This window comes from Leptosomus discolor, chromosome 12 (genome assembly GCF_034619465.1).
Source record: "Leptosomus discolor isolate bLepDis1 chromosome 12, bLepDis1.hap2, whole genome shotgun sequence".
Classification (NCBI taxonomy): domain Eukaryota; kingdom Metazoa; phylum Chordata; class Aves; order Leptosomiformes; family Leptosomidae; genus Leptosomus; species Leptosomus discolor.
In genome coordinates this window covers 10,846,549-10,864,842 of record NC_141402.1, presented here as the reverse complement: position 1 = coordinate 10,864,842, position 18,294 = coordinate 10,846,549, and the positions used below count along the sequence as shown (strand labels likewise).

General features: G+C 42.0%; 1 protein-coding gene across 1 annotated transcript in view; it reads right to left on the bottom strand.

The window, feature by feature from the left end:
* The window catches only part of LRRC56 (leucine rich repeat containing 56), a 50,401-nt gene extending 32,607 nt beyond the window's left edge, over positions 1-17,794 (bottom strand). The window contains exons 1-3 of the mRNA XM_086472340.1: positions 17,639-17,794; positions 7,672-7,759; positions 537-597 (exon numbers count right to left, since the gene is read on the bottom strand). Coding sequence (XP_086328466.1) covers positions 537-597; positions 7,672-7,759; positions 17,639-17,794 — 305 coding nt within the window. The remainder of the gene's footprint in view (positions 1-536; positions 598-7,671; positions 7,760-17,638) is intronic.
* Between the last annotated feature and the right edge of the window lie 500 nt (positions 17,795-18,294).

The following is an 18,294-nucleotide window of genomic DNA, read 5'->3' as shown; positions in this document are numbered from 1 at the left end:
CCTGCCAGCTCCTCATTTCTCTAGGAGAAAACCTGTGATGCTTCCATGGAGCTCAGCAAGCCAGGGACATGCTGTCTTCCTAACAGCTCTCACAAACCCAACTTCATTGACTTCAATAAAGCCAAAGTGATTTTCATCTGCTGAGAAACTGGTCTGACCTGTATAGGACAAGCTCCTGTGCACAATAAAAGCCCAAAGGCTGAAACACTTTGAAATCCAAGCACCTAGGCATAGATAAGAGGCAAATTTCCAGCTCCTTTCAAATTTGCAACAAATTTCCACAGATTCCAGCATGGCAGGAACTTCCCTGGTGGCAGACTAGTTCATTGGCACCATTGCAGCTACACTGATTTATTCCAGCACAGGTCTTGTCCTTAAACCTAGGTGGTTGCGGAGCATATAGTCATGACCTAATCCATTACCCTGGCATGCAGAAATGGAAGAAATGAAAGCAGCACAAATGAAGATTTTATCACTTACATTAAATTGAGGGCTGTCATTCTTTATGCTTGTTTCAGTTATCATTCATTTCTTACCTCACAGACACAAGCAAGCTATTGTTCAACTTCAATTCTCTCAGATTAGGTAGATAGGCACCTATGGGAACAGAATAAAGAATCACTCTGCAGACCTGGCAGTAGAGTTAAAGGAAGCTTCTGACAATTACAAGTTGAAGCATCTAATTTTACATGCATTTATTACCTGTTTCTGCCAGATCCGTGCTGGACCTCTTCTAAGGAAATTAATGAGATTATTTCATGCCAAAAACATTTCACCCTTTGCATTTTTGCAAGACATATGTACTGCCTGCGTGACTACCCAATTATAATTTTTGGAACCCCTCTCTGACAATTCTGACAGAGCACCCTTCCAGACAGACCACAACAGAAACTGGCTTGATGGGTGACTGTTTCCTCTGATCTGATTCCCAGCCCTTAGTGATTATTAACTGAGCAATACTCTGAAGAGGTATGGGGTGCTTTAGAGTACAACACTTCATGACCTCCAATTTCTACATAACACTTTTGCTTCTCTCCCCCAAAATCTTCTTCTACCTCTTTAATGGCAAGTAGTGATGGACTTACTGGATACACAGCTAAGTAATGCTTCTTCAATACACGGGAAAATAAGATCTAAGTGTGACAACTGAAGTTCAATAACTGCTTCAGTGATGATGCATGAGATCAAGAAGAATTTATTGTCATTTCCATGTAACAGAAGCCTAATTTCCCATGTCACAACATCATCTTTTATAGTTCAGAGGTCCCCAAAACGCTACTTACGCTTTGCTAAGCATTGCCTTCTCCTTTTCATTTTCTGGATGTGACCTATTGTTTACTATTAAATTGTACAAGTTTCATATCTATGAAAACCTCAGTATCCTGTTGTTACTACTCCGATTCATACTTTTTTCTATTCCCAAGAGATATTTGCTTTTTTGGTTGCTTCTTCAGCTATTTCTGAATCAAAATCATAGACCAAATCCCTCCAAGGTACGGAATCATTTGGATACAAGCTCAAGTCCCAGAAAACGTTTGCTATTGAGAACAGCAAGTTTTTACCCATTCCCACTAGCAGAGTTTACCCCTGGCTGGCGAGCATCCTCCAGTACAACACGCAACCATGTCGAGGTAATACCAGTTTTAGACAAACTGGATCATGGCTAAAACATTAAAATCTGCTCTCAGTAAATATTTTTATGAGTCCTCTGAGGAATCTCTCTCTGGCAAGGGTGATCTAGCAGCGTCCAGAAGGACATCATTCCAGCTCTTTGCAAAGGATCAGAAGAAAAAAACCAAACAAACAAAAGAAAGGAAAAAAAAAAAAGAAAAAAGGAGTGGGATCTTAAAGGCAAACAAAGGAGGTCATGTGTTTCATTCCATCTCCCCAAACAGAACAAGAGCGTTTATGACAAAAACATTTTAATAAATCATGTTTTACTAGGAGCATTATCTATATCTAATGCTATTTGGAGGTGATTATAATACCCATATTAATCTTCATGCTATACTGCAAATATTTAACTTCATGTCTTTGCAAAGCTCTTTAGAAAATATTAAAAATTCAAAACACATCATGCAATTTTTTAGCCTTACTTTTTAATAATTTTCCTTAATCCATTAAAATCATAGCACAAATTATAACACACCATCCTCATCCTGCAGGGTATACTTCCTCATGTCAAACAAGTTTTAGAAAGCATGGCAACAAAAAAATTTGGAGTCCTGACGGCGGAGATACTAGGCTCTCTGTTAATTATTCCCAGCAGTCATACTAACTACTGAGCAAAGACTGCCTCAGATACAATCCACACACCAAGAAAACCTCCACGGAAAAAAAAAATCAAAATCTAGATTTTAAAAAATTGCTGTTGTGTTTCTGATAAGAAACCTGAAGCACAGAGAGGCGAAATGACCTCCCCCAAAGCGTTGAAGGAAGAACAAGGTGGCTGCAGCACCTCTCCAGTCCCGGCACAGTAGCCTTGCTGCGGATCCAAGCAGCGAGGTTCAAGGTTACCAAGCAGAGGCTATTGTGAAGCATTTACAAAGCAAATGGGTTTTAAAAACCAGTATTAAGCAGAAGATTCGAATGAGGAGTCAAGAGGACTAGCCCAAGAGAAACAGGAGACTTGCTCCAGCAAAAGCTTTACACTGCATGCATTTAGGGTTCGTGGAGGAAAAGAACAACTATTAAAGGATCCAGCGAGGCAGAGTGACAGGCTGACGATACGATTTTCACATCTGGTTATTTCATTATTGTAACCCGACCCTCCATCTCAGACATTTTATTGTATTTTGGCACAATCTGCCCCTGGAAACTTGTAGAGTGTTAAGCTCCAATGTGCTGTTTACCAGACTGAAATAAAAGTATACTATGTGCAGTGGTGGGAAATTCTGCCAGTAAGACTTCTGCAGCTTACTTTTCCAATTCTGAAGGTTCTTCCCTCCTTTCAGTTTTATATTCTACATGTAATTTTTCTTTAGAGCTCAGAATTCACTGTCCATTTGATTTTCCTGGTTTTTATAGCTCCAATTCCTTATATATAGATTAGAGACTGGAAGAGTAAATTAAGAAGAGAAAATCGTAAAATGAAGACGACAGACTAAGACATCTATCCACGTGTAACCCTCACGGCATCTTTCCTGAGAGCAAGGATGCAATTTATTCTTATACTAACGTAAAAATACTCTAAATTATCAATGATATTGAGTTCTAATATTGATTTTAAAAGTACAAACAATATAATCCTCATCCTAAAACTGCCTTCATACTGTATAATTTTCATTTTTAAAAAATGAGAATGGTCCAAAATATGGCTGATGAATGACCGCAGTACAAGGCTGACAATTCAGAACGGCAAGCAATGTTACCCCATCTGTCTACGATTCCCTTTCACTAAATACCCTTTTTGTTATATGGCTCTGAAATTAGTACCACCAACAATGTACTAGTGTTAAACTGTTCTACTGTACTGTCCCAGTGGAACAAAACTAAATGAAGAGCAGAAGGAAACCAAAGTGTGAGGTAGGTGAATAAAAGGGATACATGCACACTCAATAGCATTGCCTGAAGTGCTGCAAGTCACAAGCAGGGTAGCAATGCAGGTGTCTTTCTGAGCTGCCTTGGTACAGCAGGTGACACTTAGGTAACTGACTAGGAATAAGGAGAAAGCAGGCAAGATGCTGGTTTTATTATATTCTACTAGCTACACCACTTGTATTTAGAGTATATGTTTATATTATGATGTATGCTTTAGGTAGCATCATATATCTTGTTTTCTATTGTTAATAAACATCATCCTGGCCTGACTTCTTACGCTTTCTGGAATATGGACTAGTGAAAAACATACACAAATGAAATTACTGACAAATACTTGCAGTGGCATCAGGCAACCTATGTGTTGTGTTGATCCTACAGTACAAAGCAGGCATGTGAACACAGGCTGCACTCTTCTAGCAAGAGCAACCCAATATGTAAATTAAACAGGCTATTTAATTTACATTAATTAAGCAGACCTAAGCTGTCTTTGATCAAGTATGATACGTCACCTTGAAGTTATTTCTATGTATCTTCTAAATGTGCGGTGTTTTTGCAGATTTCTGGGGCGAATTGGGCAACACAACTGGTGATAAGACCACAGCACTTGCAGGCAAACCCAAGCTAGCTGCAGCCTAGCTACCCAAGACGAGAATCTCACAAAAACCCACGTCAGCGCAGGGTTTAACATAAGCCTGTTGCCTCAGTACATCCTCGCAACTCCTGGAGAGCCTGCCTGAGCCCTGCTGCGGCGGGTGCTGCAGCACCTTCTCAGCGAGGCTTGGCAGTACCAGCTAAACCAAGCCAAGCGTGGGCTGGGAGGCACAGGCCGGCCTCACGCCTCCAGCCTCCGCCCCGGCTTCCTGACCTGCTGCTGTGACACTGGCTGCCGACAAACATCTTCTGGCTTTGCATCAGGAATAGCGACAAATACGGCGAGAAGAAAGAAAGAGAGAGGATGACCCTGTGTGAAAAATAACGCGTGCCTCCTTCTGAACCCTCCGCAGAGCTTTTCCCTGACAAAACGTGTGTGAAGGAAGTGGCAGTCTCCAGACACGTAATCAACTTAGCCTGGCCACCAGCAGGCAACAATTCAATAAGTACCAGCGAACAGCACTGTGGGTAACTTGATTTGTAGCTATTAAAATCACTTAGAAAGAAGAGAACTATGTAGTGTCTTAAATGACTCTATCCCACCATTACTTTCAACAGAAATTTCTACAAGCTGGTCACGAATGCGGTCCCAGATCTGTCAGCAATCAAAACCAAAGGGATAAGCTAATGAAAAGGAAATAGTCCATCTGTTTGAGTATGATCTGAAGCCTACATACAGCTGAAGAGCACAGAAGTCAAGTCCAAGATCTGCAAAGTTGGATACAGGACTTGCCAGGGCAGTTCAGTGTTTCGCCTGTCACTCAGCAAGGTGCACTGAGAACAAACAGCTAGAGATTTCAGCAATTACCCCAAGCCCTGCTAAGACTCAGATTCAAGCTCTGGCATGAAGCCTTTCCTTAATTTTAAAACAGATCACCTGAAAACATTTTAATACCACTCTTTTTGGTTTTTGGCCCCTGTCCCTAAGAAATGCAACTGTTCCTCCCCACCATGCCACATCATTGCGTAGAGGCTCTCCTGACAAACTGGGAAAGGATAGCAGGATGGTGCTTTAAAGTTTAGCGCATCCCAAAGTGGAATGTTCCTAAGAAAAACTCAAGCAATATGTTTTAAATCACTCTGGAAATCTTGCTGAAGATGTAGGCCCTCAGTGCTTGTGTGTCTGCGTATGGCTGCAAACATTGAAACATTTCTCAAGTGGAAATTGTGGTGTAAATTTGGGATTTGAGAGCTGCAAGGTTCCAGGTGACCCAGAGTTACGTGCCATCTAGTAACTTGCAACTCTCTCACCTGTCCATGTAAGAGCTTGCACAGCCTATGTTACCTTTACACATAAAACCAGGTAAAACAATATTGTTTACTGAGTATGAACTGATCATCCAAATAAATAAGTCCTTGATAATGAAGATGCTCTCATCCACCTCCTGCAACTGAGGAATACAGTGAGAGCAAGGTTAAGTGATTTAGTATGGCTATAAAGAAAGCTAATTAGCCAGGTTTGGAACACAAGCAGAAACAGCAAATTGCAGAGCGGTCCAGGCTGGACAGGGCAGCCAGAGGTCTCGAGCCCAGCCTCCTGCTCAGAGCCAGGTCTTCTGTGAGATCAGTCCAGGGATGCTCAGGTCTTCACCCAGCTGGGTCTTGAAAACCTCCAAGGATGGAGACGGCGAACCTCTCTGGATACCCCTATTTCCTGACTGTCGTAACGGTGGAGAAGCTTTTCCTGTTGCCACACTGGAACTTCTGACATTCCAGCAGGTCTGGTTCTTACCCTATGCCTTCCCTCAGGCTATTTATCCAGACCCCTGTGACCAGAGCTCAGACCAGCAGCGCACAGTTTCAGTGGCAGGCAGCCAGCAAGGAGCCTGCAATGAGCCCAACACCTCCAACAGCAGCCTTGCTTACACCATTCACATTGAAGGTGCAAACTGCCCTGTGACACCCCCAAAACTTTAGACCTTAATCCATGCAGCTAAAAACCACCTGTCATGAAAAAAATCCTGCAAGGAACTGATGATCACTGGAAGCATTAAGGTGCAAATCACCTGCTGACATTTGCAAAGGGATTTTCATGGGGAGGAAACTCAGAAATGCACTTCGAAAAAAAAAAAGACAGAAGGAAAGTCAGGATGGTCTTGATGTTCTGTTATTCTCAAAAGCAGTGGGGACCTGCAGCTGCTGGGTTTTATAGTCTCAAGGGCCAACTCTTGGTGCAAGGAGTGGGATATAAAGAAGATGGAAATTGTTTGCAACACGGGAATAGTTCTCTGTATTCTGCAGAAGTTGCAAAAGCCTAATCACGGGGAGCAGAAAGAAGAAGAGTTATTCCAGTAATGGAAAGGAAAGGGAAGTACAGAGTGAAAAAGGTTAAACATTTTGCTAGCTTGTCACAGCTAATGTAAAATGGCATAGGAATGGGAGCACCATTTTCGAGCATTGTAGAAATGGCATAATGAGATTTTTTCATCAACTGGAGAAAACATGACTGAATAGATTATGATCTCTGAAAAAAATGAATGTAATTTACCTTAAATTATCAAGTGCCTATCAGAAAGAGACCTATTTACGAAATAAACAGAAGAATCAATCCAAAGTGGCTATATAATTCAAGACAAAAGCTCCTTTACTGTACTTGCTTAACCATTCTTGACAAATCGACATCACAAGACCCACTAAAGCTAATCGGCTGTTACATTATAGTCCCTTGCACATGAAAATGAACTGCTTGGCTGAAAATACCAGCACCCACTTTTGAGGATGTTACTGCTTTTGGCACAGAAAATATTAACCTGCAGTAGTCACTCAGCTTCAACATGGCAGAAGGTGAACATGGTTGTGATGGGAATCCAAATGACAAAAAATGACTGCCAGTACTGGAAACAAGGAAGGGTTCGTATTCTCAGTGTTAACTCTGCTACAGAGGGAATTCCTCTGGTACCTCCTCACTTCCCCAGTGCAGTGATGATGACACAGAAACAAATCACAAGCATTAGGGCTGTTTGGGGCTCATCAAAATGCCATATCTATAGGACCTTCCTCAGCACATCATTCAGCACAGCTCGATGAGGCAGGAGAGGACACAAAGCCAGGCTGCTGGCAGCATGAGCAGCCCGACACCGCTAGTGACTCCTCAGTCACGGGGAAATCTAACAGTGGAGAGAAATTGAACCGGGGCTACTGTTTTGCTAGAGCAGCACCAAGTACTCCAGAGCACAAAGCAATCCGTGAATGCTCATTTAGGGGCTAGAGGCATGTCATTTAAGAGGAAATTGTTCAGATTAATTTGCCACAGACAGAAGTGGTGTCACTCATCCCACTGCTGTAGTTTTCAGTCCTATTTAGAACCTCACAGAAGAAAATGGAGATTGAGGAGTGAGAGGTACCAGGGAGATCATGTTTCAGGAGCTCATGAGCAGGACAGTACTTTATACTGGCTGTTGGTTTCTGAGTCCCCAGTCCTGCTTCAAGACATGATAAAGGAAAATCTGAGATGGCAAGCATGAGATAGTGTTTTCTTACCAAGGTTCCCCAAGCTGTTCTCTCTTGTATCTACTCGCATCTCTAGGGCCTTCACTTGCTGCAGATCATCTACCCCCGTCAAAACTTTCTGTAAAGATAAGCAGAGATATATGTGTACTCTTGTGCAATCAACCAGGTGACATGGGAGCAAAAAGGTGCAGAAAGGCTTTCAACCAACGCTCTGTCAACATACACTCCAGGTCAAAATGGCTAGATGTGTGATCGCATTGAAATAAATTTAGTATTGAGAGATCTTTCTTCCTTGTAGTTCCAAACTATTCTAGTCTCGCATCACTTCTTCATTGCTTGAAGAGTCAAGACTGAGGGTCACATTCAATCTGCAAATCAACAACAGATTTACATGACAAGCAACTTCATTTAAACAGTATGCCCATGCTTTAAGATTTGCATGTCTTGTACTAATCTTCAGCAGATAGGAAGAGTTACCCTTAAGTGTCACCTGTAATCAAAAAGGCACTAGGTAGTAAACTCGACAAAACACACTGTTTAGCCTTTTAACCCAAAACTCTGAAACGGAAACACGATTTTAGCTCAAGCAGCTCACTTTTCTGAAAGAAGACAACACTAATTACAAGAATCACAAATTCCTTTGAAAAGATCTAGGCAATGCAAATAGAAGCCTCCAAAATCTTTCATTATTTTTGCAAAATATTAGTAATAGGACCAACCACTGCATTAAGCAAGGGCGTATGTGAATGCAGGATCTTTCCTAATGTCCTAAAGACTGTGTTGATACGTACATGTAGGTACTGCCTCAGCAGAGGCAAGCAGGAGGACAGAAACAAGCAGAAGCTATACACAGAGGAGAGAGGGAAGTTCTAGGACAGCCAGTGAAAACTACAGCAAGGCTGTGAAGTCCTAAGACGCCAGGCTGCAATTCCACAAGCAGCTGAAGCAATCTCATGTTACCACTGCTCTCATCCCCTGTTTCTCCCTGCTGCGATCCAGCTCCTCTCTTCCCAGCTTCCTCCATCCGGGCTACATGTCCCATCACCTCCTTTGCATCAGCTTTGGGTGCTCAGTGAATCTTTCCATGCATAAATTCAACAAAACAGACCAGGAGGGAACTTCATCCTTTCTTCCTGATGGGTTAGTGGTTCATGGAGTTTCTCCTTGAGAGACAAGAAACAAGGTTTTGTGTCACAATTAACTGCCTGAAAGAGTTGATGCTATGCATGGTGATGCAACTGCTAAATATTCACCTTTCTGTGCCAAAAGAGTTATGATGTGGGGCTAAAAATGTCCACTTCAAGGAAACAACTGACCCTGGCATCAGTGTCTCCTCCTCAGTGATGCAATCAACAGCATGGGTTGAAAGAACTATTGTCACCTGCCTTTTACCCCTCTATTTCAGACGAAGGCAGGAAGTCACTCAACAACCTCCACAAACAGGATAGAAGTTTCCTTACTATTAAAAAGTTACAACATTCTTTAGTTTGTTTAATAAGGGGGAAATTATTCATTAGAAGGGAATGTGTAGGACCACCTCTGTTTATGAGTTTTGGGAAGAAAAAATAACCACAAGAACATGCGGTCCACTTTGCAGGGAAAAACGTGGTTGCGACATTCCCGCTCATGAAGTAAAATCTGTACTGCACACAAACGGCTGCCACTTCACTCACTCTGGTGGTTCCACATCCTCTTACAAACAAAGGACTAAACACAGTCCGAGTGTAACTGAGATGACAGTTTAAAAGGGCATGGTTTCCTGAAGAGGCTGAGCATCCCTCCTTGGAAATCTGGCTCCCTTCTAAGGTCTTGGCTTGGACTCCTAAGAAACACAACTATCCAAAATCTTCAATTGCTTTTAAACTGTCTTTAAAGCACTGTGTTTAAAATTATTTTTAATCTTACTTTTTTTAAACTGTGATTTCAAGCAGGCTGAACCTAAGAAAGCTTCCAGACTGTCTCGCCTTCCCACTAGAGTAAGAGAAACAAAGGCCTAAGGTAAAAATCTGGGAGTCCCCAATGGCATCCAGACATTTACTCTCTATCCCCAGCTGCAGCCACCACAAAAACATGTTTCCTCCTGCAAAGAAGGCAAGCTTACCAACTACAGACTGCTTTCTGCCCTCAAGTAAACACAAGATCCCTCACTGCAAGGCACACTTTGCAGTAACCCTTTCCAGGAGGTGATGCTGTCTGTCATACAGCACGAAATCACGTGAGAAACAAGAGCTAGCTGGTGTCCTGGCACACACCACGCACTCGGATTGCTGGATGACAAGCTTGTTGTCATTAAAGGAAGCTGCTTCTGAAAAATAGCTCTCCCCTCCCCATCAAAATAGTCTTAAGAGCCGACATCAGTAGAAGACAGAATAGGAAGAAGTCTCAGAACAAGTAAGAAGCTTGGGGTCATGCACTTTGTCAGCAGAGTAGCAGAAGGTCCTGGCACCACAAGGAGCCTTTCTCTTTTCTCCTTTGCTGTCTGCAAATTCCCTGCACGTTGTCCTTCCCCTGCTATATTCTAGACAGCCTCCCTTCACACTTCTGCTCCTTGTTCTCTTTCAAAATCCAAGCATAAAAGCTGCATAAAGTTATAGTCTCTCCTCTTCTGGGGTTCCCTATCTGTTTTCCTCATACCAGGGATTACCGGTGTGCTGCTTTACCCTCGTTTTTCTCTTCCAGACCCACCACTTGTACTTCTTCCCCTGTCTGAGAGCTGAGCTCCTTAGCACATCCGTATTTCATACTACGACAGACAGAGCTGTGGCTCCAGTGCTGGAAAGGGTTATTGGCTGCCACCACCAGCTCTCTGAGCTATAGATAGCTGCCTTGAAGCGTGTACTAACCAGATGCGACAGACTCCGTGTGCTCTCGGTCCCCACTTGCCTGTTCTGCTTTTCCAAGAGTCTCTGTGAAAATCGCTGTCCTTCCATCTGCTGATACCGAGGAGATGCTTGGAGAGTTTGGAACTGATTGGCAGTGGGACGCAAAAGCTAGGAAATGAGAAATGCTCTCAGGTTGAGAATATGAGCTCATTTAAAGGCACTTGAAGCACAGGGACCCCAGGTGTTGACTGCAAGCTAGTTAGCAAGCAAACGGCCAGGGCAGCAGTTCAAGAGAAGGCTGTGTGATGAACAGTTCCTGTGGAAGATAGTTAGGACACTCCTACTCCCCAGACACCTTTCTTGGCATACTGGTGCAGCTGGAAGTGTGTTACGTCTCATGTGTCACAGCTAAAATTCTGGCACTGGGAATGGGGGAGATTTAGGGAAGGATGTGGAAACATTCAAACAAAGATGACACATATTTAGCAGGATCTCCCTTTTATGTTGTTGATTAATGTCAAAGCAGAGGAACTTTCATCAAAATTTGAAAGGAAGGATATTTAGGAAGAATTTTGCTGCTATTGAGTGGCAAAAGAAAAAAAATAATCACAGCCAAACACACTGAAGGGATCATCAGCTTGGGCAGAGAGATGTCTGGCACCACGCAGGTAGGTAGAAGTGATGCTAAGGCACTCTGCATCTCTTCATTCCTAGGGCCGTGCCAGGTCTAGGACAGGCTCCTGCCCTAATTCAGAGGTGTCCCACCGTGCCTGCCAGCCCACAGCTCAAGGGGCTGTTTTGACAGCCAGTGCCCCAAGGTCTCTCTGCTGGTGCCCCAGGAATGCTCACAGACGTGAAGGTGCTGTGGCATCTAGGGATTTCTTTGGCTGTTTACAGCTATACTCAACATAGAGCAGACAAAAAGGGACCAATGATCTGTTCTAGGCAGAGATGGATACACTCAGTTATTTTACATCAAAAAGATACCTTGAAAAAACTAACTATCATTCCAGGCTGATTGTTGGTGTTCAGAGGGGATTTTCCTTGCCACCCATCTATGGCCCAGCGAGGTAGGTACCAGTTAGACAGAGAAGGAGGATGTTTTCTGAAGAATCAAACATCAAAGTCTTTCTGACACACACTGTTCAAGAGGTGGCCTGACAGCTGGATTCCAGGCAGCAAGCATTATACTCCACCCTAAATTTGTTCATTTGAAAGGATAAATTTCCACGGTAAAGCACTGCACAATTCTTTGAAGATGATTACACGCTAAGTAGAACAAAGACAGATAAAGTACACTTTACGTTTTTGCACCTCCTTCAAAATGGGAGTAAAACTATTTTCCATGAGATCATGCAGAAGCTATTGGTAAATAATTAGCCAGTATTTTAAGAAGCAGCTCCATGATGGCTGGCAAACCATTCCCATCATGCAAAATGTCTGGCCAATATCTAACTGGAGAGCGTGCACTTGTTTGGAAAGCTTTTCCTCTGACTGACAAGAAGAGCCAATAAGTATTCTGTAAAAAATTGCAAGTGAAAAATACTTCTGTGCTTGCAGAGCTTCCCAACTGGCAGAACAGTCACCTGGGGATGCTGGGAAATCCAGCTCAAGTCCCACTTGCAACTCTCTGTAAATTCCTTAATTGACAAATATCTGTTCAATTAAAGCTGGTGTATACAACTGGTTTCTTCTCTCTCCCCCAGATTTTTCACATACTCTGTGAAAAACAGATATGTTGCTGAAGAGCATGTTGCGTGCAGCTGTCAGAGAAGCATTTCCAGCTGTGCGTTTATTTTGCTGATCCTGGTTAATTTGGCTAAGACAGGAATTCCTGAGTGGTGAGCTTATTTTCTTTTAATACTACACCTGTATGCAAATACTAGATTCATGTTCATTCATGTGTTCATTGCTTTTTGCAGGGATTTTATTTCAAATTCCCAACTCAAGTATAGTCTCTCCCTGCACAACAAAAAAATTTAATGTAGCTATGAGTATGACAAAATATTTCTTCTAAGAGGAAAATTACTAGAACATTAACAAGGTTTTAAGTGATTCTAAGTCAAGGGATTTTCGATGAGAGAGAACAGAACTGTCCTGTGGTCCCCCATGCAATCTTCCTTTCAAACTGGCTAAATCCTGCAGACACCCGTAATTACAATATTTAGCTGTCTTTCACTACTTTCTACATATACATACAAATACATTCTTCTCTCAGCTCAGATGAAGAGATTGGCCAGGCGTTCAATCTGTGATAAAGAGATTATCTTCTTGGCTTGTATGAAAAGTGTAGATGAGGGCAATCATTACAAACTGTAAGTGGTGGTGGACACCTTAATAAAGATGTCTTTATTCTCATTGCTGAAGCCTCCAAGTCACGCCAACAGATCTCTGTGGACAGGCCCCTGACTAGTCTTGCCATCTCCAGCTCAGCTCCCCACTGACTCACACTGGGGATCCACAGTACCGACACCTTCTTTTTTTGAACCAGTATTAAAGGTCTGATGCTGTAATTTGCTGGGAGATCTCCTAACTACTGCAAATGTCAAAGGGCACATGGGGGCACCAGAAACTATATGGGAAGTTTGCTGGTCTCCCAGAAATAGCCTGTGTCAGTCCTGCAGGAGGAAACAAGCTCGTTTTAACTATGCGCTGCACTAACATGCAGGTCAGGAGTGGACAGGGTAGCATATAGTCTTACACTGACTTTTGCTTTAAATTTGTTTTAAGGATTTACTTTCCCTCACGTAGATATAAAAAAAGTCACCCCCCAATATTAATTATTTTTTCTAACTAGCCATTAGGTGCATAATAAGTAGCAACAATCATTGCTCAATGTTGTGTCACTGAACACACAAAACTCAAGACCGTAATCTGCCATTTCGTGTTTGTTAAGCAGCTGCAACTGCATGCAAATTAAAATCTGTTTTTTTCATAGAAAGGCATGCACATGTGCGTGTATGCATATAAATATAAAGATTCCTCATGTGATTTGAATGTAAACCATCAGATGCCTAAGAAGCAGGATGAACACTAATATAACAACTATAAGCCTTCACTGTAGTAAAGGCATTAGTGTCAGGAGAAGAACATATAAAAGGAAAGCTCTGAAACTAAATGAGGTTTTGTAATGTTTTCCCTGTTTGCAGTATTATGTTTACTACCATCTGCTACCTTGAGCAATCTGATCTAACTTTGAAACCAGATGTACTTTGAGCAGAAGATCAAACTGGAAGACCTCCAGAGGTCCCTTCAAACCTTTTTCTAATTATTATTTTTCAAATGATTATACAACTCTAATGAAGGATTTAGCAGATCCAAACTCAGTCAGTTGCTTCCATCTCCTTGACTCCACTTAAATTACCAAGATTTTGCACTTGCTTCCTTGATCTCAACTTTTTTTCTCAAATCCATTTAGCTTACAACTGAGAGGAAAACTTTCTGCAAATGAAAAAAGGAAATGATTGAGTCATTTCAGCAAGAATCCAATCTGTTGTTCCAGGACCCTCCAGGATTTTCTTCTCCCCATGAGGAGAAGTGCATACCATATGAAATACACCCTAACCTCCTGAGCAACAAAACTAAACACCACTTCTGAACATGTGTTCCTAAGTTTAGAAAACATGATTAACTGGAGCAGGATCAATAAATAGCAAAGCAAGAAGACTATTTCCTTTCTTCTCCAAAGATCACACAGAAACACCATTAGTTTTGATAACGTGACAGTATCTGGAGGATTATTTGACCTTGTAAAATGCATTTATTCTGAGAAGTGCAGTGCTTTTTGCAGAAGTCAGGAAACGATCCTTTGCAAATGGTGGGGAGAGGAGAGAACAAATTAAAAATCTGACTCAAGACAGGTGGAGCCCTTATTTTCAGTTCCTCCACACAGTGAAAAATCCGTGCCACAGCCCTAACAAAGTTACAAAATAATTGCAATGCATCGCCCATCAATAGCCAGTTTTCAGAACAAGGGGAGAATGGGGAATTTGCTCACCCTGGTATTCTACAGCATCCAACAACAACACATAAGCACAACACAAGTCCAGGCAGAGCAGGGAGCGGGTAATGTTAACAGGACCTGTACAAATGGAAAAGCAAGGGCACCTACTCATATAGATGAAGATTTAGCAGTACAACAGAAACTTGACACTAATACTAGCAGAAAGAATTAAAAGAACATCTAATGCTATCAACACTTTCATCAAAAGCTTTTGACCTGGAGCTTGGATGAAAAGTATTCAAATATAAGAGGGCACGACATGACACCGCAGCAAGAGGAATGGCAGCAAGCAGAAACTACAAAAGATGTGATTAACATAACAGGAAATGGAATCACACGGGATTTTAAAGTGAACGTTATGCTGAAACAAGGCCACAGAAGATCACGAACCCTGTAGTGAGTGAGCACAAGACTTAAGCGAGGTAAGGATCTGCTATGGAAGGAAGAGAATAGGCAAGGGACCAGCGGTTTTGTAGAAGTTGTCTTATGGGCTACAGGGTCCAAGAAGGCAAAAAGGAAAAGATTTAAAAAAAAAAAGGAAGAATCCGTTTAAGCCAAACTTTCCTCTCTTCGGAGGAAAACAACCCATGGAAAAAAGTGAAGGAACACGAGTATCACACCTTTTAGAGATTCCTTAATAACAAGGACTGCTAATGGAGACTGCTAATGATTTCACTACTAAATAGACTGCCATCCCCCTGGAAAAAGGACGAAATGAGTAAAATTTCATAGAGACGAAGGTAGAGACGAGGCCACAGGCTGCAATTCAAGGTGCCCAGTCTTCACAGATTCTGCACAGCTAGACCTGCCAGCCTCCCCGAGCTCCAACTGAACTGGTGCAAGAGAGCACACACTGCAAGTGCAAGGAGTAAAGCTGAGCATGTGCCAGAGAACAAAACCCTTCCTCAGGAACCTCCACCAGGTGTCCAGAAATCTGCCTACACCACACTGCAGAACTGGGGCCTATGTCTTTATTTGAATGTAAAATAATTTTACTTTAATGAGCATGTATTTTAAAAATCTATTAGTTTCCTTCCCAGAGCACTTCAGAGAACACAATCAATAATTCCTAAAATATTCACAACTAAAAGACAATCAAGAAGATATTGCAAGTGTATTGATTTATGCAAAACACCCTTTCAAACCATTTGGTTATCGATGGCATGTGGTTCCTTAAAAAAATATGCACGTGAAAAATTGTTTTGGATTAAATGTTTGAACAGTGTCTCTATTTTTACATTTGCAAATCCAGAGGAAGTAAATTTATGGAAGCAGCGGTTTCCATTTGATCAACCTGAAGGTCAAAGAATAGATGGATTGGATCTGTTATTAAAACAAGCTATAAACATTGTAAATGTTTCCTTGACAATGTCATAGAATTTTTCCTCTGAGCAGGAAGTATCCCAGCTATGCCAACACAAATGTTGGGTTCCATGGCCAGGAAATAACTGTCCAGAAAAATTAGTAGGACAGTATGCATCCATTTAGAAGAGTCTTTGAAATGGAATTCCTTACTACTGTTAATACACACAATCTTAAAGAGACAAGACTCGATTAAGGTCAAGAAGGTACATATGAATAACAAATGGGGTTTTCCCACTTTTAAAAATGGCCTAGAATTGCGGGGGAATCTAACTTCTGATCTGTACTTTAAAAAAATATTACAAAATAAGGAACTGCAGCTTCATGGGATGTGGGTAACATTGCCTTCCATACACTTTTCTGCTTACAATTGACTGCAAAATAAAAGCAGCAGAGCTTCAGGAAGAGAAAAATTTCATGCCAACAAAAGAACTTCCTATGGGTTTAATTCAGAGCTTATTGAAGTTAGAGGGCAGCTGTTTCGGTTATTCTAATGGGCTTTGGTTCATGCTGTAAGAAAGCAGACTAATCTGAGAGCTCCCCATTCGATTTATACAGGGTGTTGTAGGCCACAAACACATTAGACTGGTCAAACTTTGTGCTAGATTTTAAAAAAAGACCAGGAAGTTGTCAGAGGGTCACACGAGCCAAAGGAAAGTGAATGGCATAGATCGTAAGATCATACATCAATTTTTCTCCAGAAAGCTTAAAATATACACTCTGAAGAAAGTGATTTTTGCATCTCCAAATGTTTTATAAAACTATAAAAGACTTAGCTACTAAGGGAAGAGCAGTTCTGAAACCAACTGGCTGTCTAATCTACAGCACACGGCCAAAATGGGGACAGGTATACAGCCAGGGAGTGGCGTGAGCCTGGAGCTGGAATGTGCCCCCTGCTGAAGCCAGTGTCGCTCCAGCGGGTGCACAGAGGATCACGGACCCCACGATCACCCCCTGCCCCCAGGAGCATCCCAACCACAGCCTTGACCCCATCTGTCTTTCACTAATTTCTACCCAGCTCTGCAACCCAGAAAGCTGCAGTGTCTGCCCTTAACTGCTGCTCTCAGCTCTCCCTTCCTTTAGCAGGGATGAGTGAGGTTATTTCCTCAGCTCCTATACATCCCAAAGGATTTCACCCTTAATTAGTCCTGAGCAAATACAGCACAATATGCAACCAAGTACGCCTTCACAAATATTTCGCAAAGTGAATTCCTTCGTGAAGATTTCAGCCTGTTACTATCTTTCAGCAGGCTGCAAGCCAAAATCATTTCACCCGCTCAAAAAGGAACATGGTTTTCAAATGTGCTTTGAAATTTCACATACTTTAATACATATAGAAAGTACTTCTAGCACTTGCAGAATATTTTAATTGGCTTCTTAGCAGGACAGATGATTTTACTAATTCAGAAAAAAAGTTGTGCTTTTAAAGTTGCATTTCCAGTCTCTAGAACAAGGTTAATGTAAAAAGCTTTTTCTAATGCTAAGGTTCAAGGTACTTCAGGTGGCATTAATGAGATCTGTTTAAATTATAATTATGCTACCCATACTTTTCTTCACGCTGCTTCAAGAAACCTAGCAATAAAGACAGCAGCATTCATGCTGGGAATATTTTTGATATGAAACAAGGTGAAAGGAGGACAAGCATTTGATAAATTTCCGTAAGACAGAATCTACTTTATGCAGAAGTCTAACTGTCAGATACGCAGGAATCTGCAATCATCACAAGAGCAGCTGGAAGGTTAAGTTACTACAGCTCTGTATATGCCCATTTGCCTCTTCTACTTCATTAAAAAGTTGGATGTCTACTCACCAGTTTCCTGGGGGAAAGGTACTCATCCATAAGTAGCTCTCCGTCATCTTTAATCAGCAGACTGGGATTTAGGTTGCCTCGCCAACTCAAATCAGTCACCCGCACTGCAGCTGAGGCTGGATGAGACACTCTGCCAGGATTCCACTTCAGGTCCATCTCAATATGCTTTGAACAAAAGGATAACAAGTGGTTTGATTTTTTCCCTGTATTTATTATTTTCTCTTCAGCAAAATCTATTTTGACTCCCATTGCAAGTCGGCATGTGCCTGTGAAGGTACGGGTTTCTTTAATCAGAAAGAACGCAAAGCAATGCACCACATAACAGAAATTGTTCCTTTTCTTCACCCACAAGAGCTATCCTAGTTCCACATCTCATTGAGCTTCAAGTGTCGTCTTTTACAGCAAACTATTGTTTGCGGTTATACAAAAAGCCAGGCACGTCTATGGCTCCGTACAAAGAAGGCAGTCAAGAACAAACAACTCAGAGGACACCAGTCCCTTCCAGTCTTCTCACTACTTCACCCTTCTCCAGTGGCAATGGACTTCCCACCCACATGGGCCTCCTACCGACTCATCCCCTCTCAAGAAACGCAAACATCACTTGGCGAAACACTCCGCCAGGCTCCAGGTGCCAGCACCACACCACGCCATCACTG